This window comes from Scaptodrosophila lebanonensis, unplaced genomic scaffold, assembly GCF_003285725.1.
Source record: "Scaptodrosophila lebanonensis strain 11010-0011.00,11010-0021.00 unplaced genomic scaffold, SlebRS2 tig00000053-arrow-pilon, whole genome shotgun sequence".
In the NCBI taxonomy this organism is placed as follows: domain Eukaryota; kingdom Metazoa; phylum Arthropoda; class Insecta; order Diptera; family Drosophilidae; genus Scaptodrosophila; species Scaptodrosophila lebanonensis.
Genome location: NW_022060548.1, coordinates 7,850,704 through 7,863,364, shown reverse-complemented (window position 1 = coordinate 7,863,364; position 12,661 = coordinate 7,850,704). Strand labels below are relative to the sequence as shown.

The following is a 12,661-nucleotide window of genomic DNA, read 5'->3' as shown; positions in this document are numbered from 1 at the left end:
GATGTTTAGAATGCACGTTTGGCAGAACACGCACCTGTTATCATAACACCACGAAAAACGTGGCCGACAACTGCAGATAGTTCGGCTAAGCATTTAAATTTTTTGACACTTCTTTTCATTTCTGATCATTTTCGTTTACGATAAAACCGCATAAAAGATATGGCTTTGCAAACTGTCAATCAGGGCCGACTTATTTTCCACTGATAAGCACAAAAGGAGACCGCCCATGTATTTATTCAGTCTTACACATTTTTAATGAGTAGAATTACAGATTTTCTATGTATTCATACACATGTATAGTATATTTTGCAGCAACCGTTTTTTTTCTTTGTTCTCTGCAAATGCACAATTTGAATAAATGAAATGATTCATGAGCATAAATGAATGCATGTATGAAATATACACATATTTACATGTGTATGTATGCATACACTTGTTGTAATTGAACGTCTTGTCCTTGTGTATGTGTGTGCGAACATTCACATAACTGTAAATCTTCCGGCTTTGCATTCGCTTGACCGGCCTAAAAGCTGATAAGAAATGATGCGGACGCGCAAACACATTAATATGTAACTAAGGGCGGGGGATCATATTAAAGGATGACGAATGATTCATATACAGGCAGATAACAGTTATCTTATCATATCAAAGAGAAAGATATTTACTACATCATCCTTAAGATAAGAAGCCAAGTTCAACAAAATTTGAGGTTACGTTACAAAGTTCCAAAGTTGGGTAATAATTTATCTCTAATTTAAATGTTCACAAACAAATCGTCATATATTCCATATGTATGTATATATGTTTTATTTATATTTCTATTTAGCAAAAAGCAGACTTTTTCTTGTGACCGTCTTCAAACATTTTACCTGACGCGGCTAGCAAAACATTTATAAACTTTATTGAGTTATGTAAAGAGCAAAACATTATAAAATTGCAATTTTTCTTAACAACAATTATAATCAAAGACGACCCAAAACATATACAATTAGATAAAAAATTTCCACAAAGTGTTAGAGTAAGAAACATAAATAGTTTAGCATATTTTTTAAAAAAAATATGCGAAAAAATACAAAGAATGTAATACAGTTTTTCAAAAGAGAAATCAATGAAATGGAATTATTATATGCATGCGTCTGTGAGTCTAAATGTAACAAATTTTACATAATACAGTAATAATGTCAATGGTTCGTTGTAAATACATAAAGGTAGTGAAATTAAATGAATATTATTGTTATAATTAAAATAGTAAATAGAGTGGGTTTTTGTTCTATTTTTAAATTTCAAACGGAAGCATTTTGTTGTGGGCATCGAAAAATATTGCAATTTGGCAGCCAGAATTGTTTTCAAATATTTATGAATTTTGATTCACAACCTGAACATAGTTCGCCGGAAAGAGGCCATAACGATTCTTGCAGAGTCCACGCCACCAGCCCTCATCAATCATCTCGATATGCGTGACAGTATCGTCAGGATCAAAGGATATTTCATCATCGTCCGCTGCCTGATAATCATACAAAGCGATCGCATGCAAGCCCGTGTCCTCCAAATAGTCGGCCAGATTATCTGAATTGGCTAACATGGCTTCCTCGGATCCAGCAGTTGAGGGAGTCGCGGCAGCCGTGCCATTGGCAGCTGCAGCTTTCACTTCGGCTTGATTCTGATAGAGAGGCTCCGGATCGGGTTCTGTCACAGCCACAGGCACAGAAACTGGCCTTTCTATTGGTGTTGGCTCGACAGCGGCATGCACCGGCGATGTTTCGTTTGATGAAGTTGGCGGCGTGGCAACTGTTTCCACTTCGATTTGTGGCACAACATCCGGTGGCGGTGCGCTGACTTTTGGCTGAGGCGGCTCAACTGTCTCTGCGACTGCAATGGGCGTTGGCGGAGGCGTAGCGGGCTCTGCTGGCTGCGGCACTGCCTCCTTGGGTATGATAATGGGCTCCTTGCGTGCCGGTGGCGTATCTGTTGTGGGTGATTGCATTTGATTGAAGGCGCTTATGGCGTTTCCAATGCCACCAGCGCGTCCTGTTTGTATGGCCGTGCGAGTGCCTTTGGCTGGCGCCTCATCCGAGGGGGTGCGTGGTGTGTTCTCTACAACAGTTTTCTTGGCCGCCTCCTCCCGGTCGCGCTTGTCCTTCGCCTCACGCAGACGTTTTTGTTCGTCGGCTCGTTTACGTGACTCCTCCTCGGAGTTCTTTGCCAGATTCTCAAACTTTGCTCGCAGATTCGAGGGCTTCGCGCCCTCAATGTTGGGCTTCACTTTGGTGTAGCTGGTGCCCACCTGTTGCTTGCCGCTGTCATCGTAGCCTGTGGCCGATTTATCCATGCGATCTTTTTGAACGCCAAATTTTCCGCCAAATCCGACCTTGTGATCCAACTGGCTTTCGTGCTTCTGTGGCGCCTCTATGTGGTCCCAGCCGACCGCCGATTTATCCTTACGATCTTCCTGCACGCCAAATTTACCGCCAAAGCCCTTCGAATAGTCTGTGCATATTTAAAACTTACTTTTACAAATCTTTTACATTTAAATAGTGTTTATTAATTTACCCTTTTGTGACTCGTGCTTCTCCACCTTTTCTACATGATCCCAACCTACTGCTGATTTGTCCACACGATCGGATTGCACGCCGAATTTGCCACCAAAGCCTGTGGCATAATCCTTTTGTGATGCATGCTTCTCCACCTTCTCCACATGATCCCAGCCGGCAGCGGACTTATCTACACGATCGGATTGCACGCCAAATTTGCCACCAAAACCTTCGCTGTAATCCTTCTGTGAGGCATGCTTCTCAACCTTTCCTTGGTAGTCGTGGCCCATTGCCGACTTATCCATACGATCCTTCTCCACACCGAACTTACCACCATAGCCATAGCCGGCATTTTGATCTTTCAGCAGTTGTTTCTTTTTGTTCAAATCGGCCTTCTCCGTCTCTTCGCGCAACTTGTCCATACTTTAAGGGCAATGCATTATGCAGACGTCAGTAAACAATGAAATGATTAATGCTGAATGAATGACTCACTCAATGGCCCCAGCTGTGCGGCCACTGCCTTCAATGGTCTTCGATCCCCACCGCTGCTCCTGCTCGCTAACATCATTTATGAAGTCCGGGTCGGTTTCCCAATCATCGTCGTCAGCAGTGGTCGCCTGTATTAGATGTCCTGCTGAAGCCTTCCACATTGCTTATCCTTATCTGCGTTTTTCGTTATATCGGAAGAAGAAAAGAAAAAGCAGGTTACTATCATGCTTACTCTTTATCTCTCGAAAGTTACGGATAAGGCATTCTGACTAATCGAAGAGGTTTGTAATGCGTGGCATTTTGGGCTATTGATTGTATATTTTTAAAATGGATAGTTTAAACATTTAAGAAAATTTGACAGTTTACTTAATTGTTAAGCATTAAATATCACCACAAAGGGTATTCAAGTTTGAAATCACTATTCATTCTTTTTTATTATTCATGTTAGAGTATTGAGCTTCCACTCTAACGTTACGGTTTTCTTGGCTTGCAAACAGAGATAAACAAGGGAGGGGCCAATCTACTGATTGCGGCTGTTCTGTCACACTTACGGGTTCGTAAAGTCTAATGAATGCGACCACTTATTGAAAAAAATCAATATTCTTTGATCGATGAGTTATTATTACAAATGAATTAACAATTTAATAACAAATAGCGAACCAAACGCGACTAATTCGGCGTAGAGCTGGGAAACTACCGACAATTCTATGCAATCTATCGATTATTTTACATTATCGACCCGTAATCGATATGAATATAAGAGTGCAACGACTAGTGTTGCAAAGCGGTACCCGCTTTTTCCATTTTTGAATTCAAACATTCATTCAACAATTTGAATTAACAACATCTTATAATCATCTTACGCATTTAATTTATTATTTTGTCTGACGAAGTGCATTTACAAATATTTAAATTTCGAATAAAAGCCTGCAAATCTTAGATTGATTCTGTAAATTTGTATTCTTTTTGAATATTACTTATTATATATATATATATATATATTTTTTTTTTTTTAAATTGGTAATTCGAGTTAGCATGCCTGAACAATTGAATTTAGGTATATCTTCTAAATACGAATATAATATTTAATCAAAGATTCAAAACAAAATTGAAAAATTTGTAATACTTATGTGTTTTGTAAATATTTACATTTTTTTCACACACATGTGTTTCTACAAACGTACATACATATAATATGTATTACATTTCCATGCCACTCAGCATCTTGAACTGCTCTCAGTAGCGCTATGATTCATAGGCCACATAGTCTCTTTGATGCCAAAAGTTGTAAAAATCTGACTCAGTTGCACTAATTGCGCATTATAGAGTAATGCCTTTGTGTACTGCGCAAAGACAAGTTGTGTGTGTCAACGAGGACTATAACGAAACAAAGATATTCTAGAAATTTGTAATTCCTGGTGGTTTCAAAAGTTTTGAATAAGCGTCGTAAACTCATAATATTATGACGCAACGTTATTGAGTTACTTGCTCTCGCGCCCACCTGCTAAATTAGGGCTGACAAGTGGTGGTTCCGAAAGCACTAATTGGCAACTAGCATTTAGCTTATTTTGTAATTAATGAAAATTTGTTTTTACGACTTTGAATTGTTGATGCAATTCATATAGTAAAAAGGCATATTAATTTATTTTAAACAATATCTGAATATTTATTTTTTCGATTCAATTTGTTGATATCAGTGGGCAATACAAGTAGTTCAAATTTAGTGCAGTTCTATGTGGGAGGGAAAAGTCCTTCATAAAATTCGAGAACTTCGCTCAATTAAAAAAAAAAATGTCTCTATGTTTAGTTTTGAGAACTTTAAGCGGCAGCTCTGCAGCTCTCACGCCCTGGTAAAGCTACAGCTCCCCTCCATGGTATTTCTCTCATGTTTACGCTCTTTTGGATCCGAATACACCGGCTTTCTTACAGCAGAGAGCAACGGCCTATATATAAATGGAATGTTCAGTCGCCAATTTGTTCAGTATTTATTCACATCGCAAAGAGTGCGCTACGCTTGTTGGTACGTGCAGTGAGAGAATATCGGTTGGTAAATTTAAAAAAAAAGAAACAAAAAAAATTTCACTCTATCTCAACATTGTTTGTTTTTACTGTGTGTTTTGCATATTTATATATTATATACATACGTATTGTACATAACCGTATCTGTATGCCCAAGCAATAACAATTCCGAGTGCAAGAAAAATAAAACAAAAGTGCAAAAAAAAGTGTCCTAAAAAGAAATAAATTTTTTACAATGCCATGGCGTACATTTTGGGCGCGGCTGAAAGACGTGGCGCATAGTTTTATTAACATACATATGTACCATATATACAAGTGTATATGTATGTATGTATGTATATGTTATTTCAATGTTTTCTTAACAAACGTTTTGGCCTATTGAGAACACTAGAACTGTTTAGCAGAAGCACCAAAAGATGACATCATCAAACTGAAGCTGTGTCGGTGCCACACAAAATTGTTGTTGTTTTATTCCTCATCTAAAATGTGCGCTCTCTTGCCGCTTGCTCTCAGTTCGCCCATTGCTGTTATTCTAGTCATTCGCAGACTCGTGTGACTATCTACAAAAGTTTTCAACTTGAAAGAATTGAAAAATATTAAATTGCTCCCATTTTCCCCAGTTTTGAGTGGCTTCAATTTGATCTACTTATGCCGATCCTATTTATGAAGTAGATACATATATATATGTATATACATACATATGTATACACAGTTGCGCCAATCAACACAATTATCAGTGATTCTATAGCTAAACGGCACTAATCTGTTACACAGATGTGTATACATATGTATATCTCCACTGCAAGTTGCTGTTTCCGCCCTTTGTATTGCACTATATTCGTGGATATTCGTGTTACTTGACCACATTCCACTTATTTACTATATCTACTTTTTTTTTATAAATATACGTACATACATACATACATACTGGCATGAATGTATGTACATGTTTTAGAAAACTAATTGCATGCACGCTTTTATTAGGTGCGTCATCAAGGTTTATTACTGCTGTTAACTTGACTTTACTTAAAAAAGTAGTGGCAAGTACAGTCTACGCTTGTTTAAAAAGCGTGGCAACAGCTTCAGAAGTTTTAATAAACAAATTATATTTCTGTTTTTATTTCCCTCATGCTATTAATATGTATTGAGTTTTATGTACGTACATACATATGTTTCTAAAGCTCTAACTTATTCACACATTTCTCATCACAGTCACGAGTCTTAATTTCAGTGGATTTGTGTGGTTTAATATTTTTAGACAAAGTTTGTGAAGTTACAACAAATCTGCTAATTAAAAGAAAATCTGCGAAGCAAATCACTCAATTACTATGAATTTCTAGAGAAGGTCCCATTAAGCTCAGTCCTCTCTCTCTCTCTCTCTCTCTTGCTCTCTTTATCTATCTATCTAAGTCTCTCAAGCATAGCTGCGTCACCATTCAAGTCACGCTTCTAAGCCCCTCTTATTGACGTCACAGTTGTCAGCTCATTACAATTATGATTCATGTGGAATGAGTCTTGCATATGAATCCAAAATATTTGCGTTATTTGTTGTAAATCTATTTTTAAATGCAGCATCAGGCGTGGAAAAATTCAGCCCTTTTCTGTCTTTCCATTTTCAAAAGTTCTTTATGGTCTAACAATTTTCAAAAAAAAAAGCTACTCAGACGAACTGGTTTTGGCGGCAGTCACAAGAGTCGAGTTTTGGTAACATGTTTGTTGTTTCTTTCATACCTAGCCTGTTCGTTTGTTTATGGCCAACACGCAGAGGCGTTTTAGTTGCCGTCTTTCTTATTTGGAACACCGCCACGTCATGTTTTTTTAAATGTTTTTTTTTTTTTCAATGTGCTGTGTTGACTTTCTACTTTGGCGGCAACAGAAATTGAGGATGGGCCTGCCAGACATTCATTCTATGAAGGGTCATTTATCAGAGAGCGACTTAGACTCCATTCAATTGTGATATTATATGGGCTTAGCGACATTTCCCAAAGTGTTTTCTCCCACATAACAACATGAGCTCATCAAATTAGTTACCTTCTCTGCCTTTCTCCGCCTCGTCTTGTGCTTCTACTTCGGTTTCTAGTTGGAAAACCGTTTTAACACGCATACGCAGCGTCGCCTGCGCCCTCTAGCGTCGCGCACCCACACAACGAACGCCCTGCTTATCATTTTTTATGTAAACGCCTACAACTGTAACGGTTATTGGCCCAGCCCCAGAGAGCAGGCATGCTCTGTCAAAAAACTTTCACTATTCGACATGCCGTTGAACTATGGCACTAAAACAGCTGCTTAGAGTTAACTAAATTCTCATTTTTGGTCTGTAAACAAACAGTAACTGGTAGCTCCGATAAACAAAATCAAAAAATCAATGGGCAGCGCCTAAGCGGCTGCGTCGCCCAATTCAATGGCGCCACAAATACTACCACCATGCGTAATCTCTCCGCTATGCGACAACTGGCCTTTTCATAGTACGGACATACATACCTAGTTGTACATATGTATGTACATTTATACATACTCTACTCTCGAAATTTGTTTAGCTGATGATGTCATCCAGCCGGCAGGCTCATAAATACATATGTACATACATACATACATACAAGTGTGTTGCCATAGTAATGAGTTTGTTGGCTGGCCTTGTTGCGGGTTAATTTAAAAGCACTACGCAACCTTTTTCTGTAATAATCACATCAAATTATTCATCGTTTTTTAATTATATTTCCCACTCTGCTTCTTACAGATTTACAGATTTAACAACAACTACAAACCTAAACAACAAACAAAATGAGTTCCGCCGAGTACTATCCATTCAAGGTGAGTGTTTCTTGAACAATGCACTTTATTTCGACAATATTATTGTACGTACTACATTAATTATGGTTAATAGCTGGACGAGCTATTAAAATTCGTGTCTAATTGGCTTTAATCAAATGTATTTAACCTTTTCATCTATATATTGTACAAGCATATAGTATACACCGATATACGTAGTCTTATCTTATCACGCTGCTCAAACAAACCGAAAACAGCCGCGTTAGATTAGATGAAGAAATAACAAATATTAATAGGGGTGGGTAGGATTTGTGAAAACACATGCTATATTATCTTTTATACATATCTAGAAAAAAACTTAATTTAATGCTTTTTAAACCTTTGTGGACTAAGGAGTCATACTTTACTATAACATTTGCTTGTATACTTTCTTTGATATCTCAGAGATTAGCAAAGATCGAAAGCGATGAGACTGTACCAGTTGCTTAAGAAGCGTTCCCAATAGATCCCGGATACACAAAATTCTAATAAATATTTATCAAACAAGCATGCACTAATTGTGCCTTTTCAAGAACTCTTAAAACTGACTTTCAGTAACATTAAATCAGAAATATTTATTACCTTTTAGTAAAAGTAAAAACTCTCCAATTTGAGAACATTATTTTTTTAATTTCAAAAAAAAATTCAAATCTATTTTTTTCATTATATTTTTCCATAAAAGGTAGCTCCATTCACACTTTAGTTTAGTTATAAGGGTATATACAATGTGTATGAGCTGTCAGTTTTTCTAGGGCTTTGCGAGTGTCAAAAGTAAGCTCTTATATTAAATAAAATACTTAGAATGTCTTGCAACAATACAAATAAATAAAGTTTCTTATCATGACATTGTAAAACTTCTTTGCCACAAAATGGAAACAGAGCTGTTTCTTCTTGACATCAAAAATTATTTTGTTTTACACTTCATGACATAATATCTTAGGAAGAATAATACACTTGAATTAATAAATTAGACAGTTATAAATGAAAATAGTGTAGAAGAGGGTTGCTGGTGTAGAAAATTAGAGTTCCGTTTAAAATAAATATCTGGACCTTACGAACGCTCCCGAAAAACTAAAACCTAACGAGCCTATTGAAAGATTCTCTTTATCTACAAAAATTTATTAAATGAATAAATGTTTTCAAAAGCATTTAGATGCATACAAGAAATTAATTCTCTTGAGAACAGTGATTCAACTTTTATGAAAAGGTATTATTCTGAGCCAGTAATCTTAAAAATGTTGACCATTCATGCACTCTTTAAAATTCAAACCGAGTGCATAATGACTAATAGGGCCGCTATAGAAAGAGGTTTTATTTAGAAATGAAACGGTGGGTGAATTCTGAGAAGAATGAACTCAAATGGGTGGGGTTGTGTGAGTAGTACGTGATTGGAAGAAAATAAATAAATAACTTAGTCACAATAATGCAGTTACTGAACGATTCCCTTCTCGATTTGTTTCAACCGTATAGTGCACTCCCACTGTCTACCCCGCGGATCCCTTCGATCCCGTCGAGGATGCTGCCATTCTGCGTAAAGCCATGAAGGGCTTTGGCACCGACGAGAAGGCCATCATTGAGATCTTGGCCCGTCGCGGCATTGTACAGCGTCTGGAAATCGCTGAGGCCTTCAAGACTGCCTACGGCAAGGATTTGATTTCGGATCTGAAGTCCGAATTGGGTGGAAAATTCGAGGATGTGATTGTGGCTCTGATGACACCACTGCCCCAGTTCTATGCCCAAGAGCTTCACGACGCCATATCTGGTCTGGGCACCGATGAGGAGGCCATCATTGAGATACTCTGCACATTGTCGAACTATGGCATCAAGACGATCGCACAGTTCTACGAGCAGAGCTTTGGCAAGTCCTTGGAATCGGACCTGAAGGGCGATACCAGCGGTCACTTTAAGCGTCTCTGCGTTTCGCTGGTGCAGGGCAATCGTGATGAGAACCAGGGCGTGGATGAGGCCGCTGCCATTGCTGATGCGCAGGCGCTGCACGATGCCGGCGAGGGCCAGTGGGGCACTGATGAGTCCACCTTCAACTCCATCCTGATCACACGCTCCTACCAGCAGCTGCGTCAGATCTTCCTCGAGTATGAGAATCTAGCGGGCAACGACATCGAGAAGGCCATCAAGCGTGAGTTTAGTGGCGCCGTCGAGAAGGGATTCCTGGCCATTGGTAAGTAAACTAAATTCACGAAACTTAGACAGATTGTTACACCCTGTACCTGGAAGTTGTCATGTCCGTCTCTGCGTTTTCTCGTCTATCACTTTGTCCGTCTGTATGAACCTCGATCATTTTTGAACTATAACTGCTATGGACACCAAACTTGACACGCAGACTTGTCGTATACATATGCAGATCAAGTTTAAACAAATCATATATAAGGTCATTATTTGATATAGCTGCCAGTGAACTGATCTGTGCAATTATCGCTCTATTTAGAACACATGACTCTTTTGCGTATAAAAAAAATTGTGTATTTAGAATTCCTGCAGTATATTGTAAAGTTTTATCAAAATCGGTACGATTGGTGTAACAACGATTACTTAAAGGACTGCGGCGGATACAGGGTATTCATAAGACATTCTCGCGTGACTTTAAACTTCGGCTCGATTTCTAATTCTCATCCCAATTCCACAGTCAAGTGCTGCAAGTCGAAGGTTGACTATTTCGCCGAACGCTTGCACGACTCGATGGCCGGTATGGGCACCAAGGATAAGACTTTGATTCGCATCTGTGTGAGCCGCTCTGAAATTGATTTGGGCGATATTAAGGAAGCATTCCAAAACAAGTATGGCAAGAGCCTGGAATCTTGGATCAAGGTAAATATTGTTTTATCTCATATTGGGGGCATGTGATGGTGTTGGTGCACAAAAACTTTATACTACATAGCATTCACAATTTAATACAAGTAGAACACATTCCAATACCTGCACGCCTAGTGAAGTTTTTTTTTGTCTCTATATGTGCCTAGTATTATTAAAATACGTTGCTTACAAAGCTTTTGGACGAAGCTTTAATTTTAAGTAAAACTTCAGTTGATACAAAAACTTTAAGCTTAAATAGCGTTGCCACATTGAATTTAATACTCAGTCTGAATCCTACTCGCCATTTTCAAAAATCAATATTAATAATCATTATCATACTATAAATATTTCATTGTTGTGCATAAAACATTAAAACTTGCCATATTCTATATTTTTAGGGCGATACATCTGGCGATTATAAGCGTGCCCTATTGGCTATTGTTGGATTCTAAAAGAACTCTCAAGCACATGAAATTCCTTACAAAACCAACAATGCTATGTCACTGTCGTCTGTTCAATGCCTTAAGCCATTCATACCTATTGTTATATTGTACAAAATCCAACTATCGAATAGTTTACGACTATATATATATTTTATATCTACTATATGAACTAATTCAAAACTCTGGAACATGTTTACAAGCAACGCAGTGCATTTAAGGCCGTACATCATGTTTATTATTATACAAATAATGCACACACATGCACATAATTTTATCTATACATAAACAATTTTATGTATATAACGTTTAGCTATATATGTATTGTATAATTGAAATGCTTAAACGTATGTTATGTTTCTCATTTGTTTGTTCTCATTTGAATGAATTTAAGGCGCAAAATTTTACAATTGTTAGTAGAAGATAAAAACGCAAAAATAAAAGAAAAAATAAATTTAAAAAACAATTTGCGCCATTAATAATTTTGAAGCTTTTGCTATTTTCTGTAAAGCTGGTAGCTCTAAGATGCACAGAAGGCTTAACAGACATGCGCATGTCACTAACAGAGCCCTGTTAGCCATTTAACAGTAACTAACATGGGCCAGTGGTATTATGTAAGCTCTCATTCCCGCACTGTGCTTTACAACAACAGCAACTACTACCATACTACTAGTACAAGCAAAAAAATGTATACAAATTAACAATTCTTTTGAAACGCTCTCTTTACGCTTTATTTCTCTGACACACACACACCCAACCCACACAAACGCACGAAACGCAGGAGGATTCGGGCTCTGAGATCGGATATTTGCTTGTGGTAGTCGTCGCTTGGTAAAGCGCCGCCCCGCGCTCCCCGAAAACTGCAATAGAAAATGCCAAAAAGTTGCATTTCGAAGACAACAGTTAATAAATACAAAAAAGAAACGAATTCAAACTGTCAAAAAAGCAATATTTTTTAAATAATCTATGTTGTGATGCACAAAAGTGAACATTTCCCTTGGATATCAATTATTATTTCTCAAACGTCTAACGTCTGAATCATAAATTTAGTTTTGCGAAATTATTTATTTTAAAATATATATTATTTTATATTATTATTTGTATACATTTTTATAGCTTGCTTGTATGGCGTCGTAGTACTTGAAATGAGATTTTTTATAACAAATAAAGTTTTTCGCTCGAACCCAATGCCAAGATTTGCTGACTTTAAAAATAATTTAAAAAAAATACAAATTCGATTATTTCATTTACAGGACGACTTATCGGGCGATTACAGCTACGTGCTGCAGTGTCTGGCTTCTTACTAAAAAGATCAATTTCGATATATTTTATGCATTACACATTTTGATTGTATTTGTTTGTTTCCTTTTTTATAATACAAAATTATTTACAAAAAAATAATTATAAACCTTGTTATATTTTTAAATGTCTTTTTGCGTTTAAATTGAAAAAACCAAATGAACGAAATATGAAATCAAAAGGTAAGTTATAATTGGTTCTGAAAAAGTCTATAATAATACAAAAATATTTGTATTAAAACTTTTGGTAACCTGAAATATTTAA

General features: G+C 37.2%; 2 protein-coding genes across 4 annotated transcripts; one reads left to right on the top strand and one right to left on the bottom strand.

Moving 5' to 3' along the window:
* Positions 1–963: 963 nt before the first annotated feature.
* Positions 964–3,708, bottom strand: LOC115623626 (src substrate cortactin). The gene is made up of 4 exons (XM_030518066.1): positions 3,572–3,708; positions 3,024–3,194; positions 2,551–2,954; positions 964–2,487 (listed from the first exon to the last, which is right to left on the bottom strand). The coding sequence occupies exons 2-4, from the start codon at positions 3,179–3,181 to the stop codon at positions 1,355–1,357; spliced, it is 1,695 nt and encodes a 564-aa protein (XP_030373926.1). The 5' UTR covers positions 3,182–3,194; positions 3,572–3,708; the 3' UTR covers positions 964–1,354.
* Positions 3,709–5,003: 1,295 nt separating this feature from the next.
* LOC115624401 (annexin B9) lies at positions 5,004–12,499 on the top strand. Of its 3 annotated transcripts, none has more exons than XM_030519131.1 (5): positions 5,004–5,063; positions 7,777–7,850; positions 9,318–10,026; positions 10,492–10,673; positions 12,352–12,499. In XM_030519131.1, exons 2-5 carry the CDS (start codon positions 7,821–7,823, stop codon positions 12,403–12,405), a joined length of 975 nt encoding a protein of 324 aa, XP_030374991.1. In that variant the 5' UTR covers positions 5,004–5,063; positions 7,777–7,820; the 3' UTR covers positions 12,406–12,499. The 3 variants fall into 3 exon arrangements, with proteins under 3 accessions (XP_030374991.1, XP_030374990.1, XP_030374992.1); XM_030519130.1 differs by lacking the exon at positions 12,352–12,499 and adding an exon at positions 11,880–12,195; XM_030519132.1 differs by lacking the exon at positions 12,352–12,499 and adding an exon at positions 11,057–11,541.
* Positions 12,500–12,661: the final 162 nt, after the last annotated feature.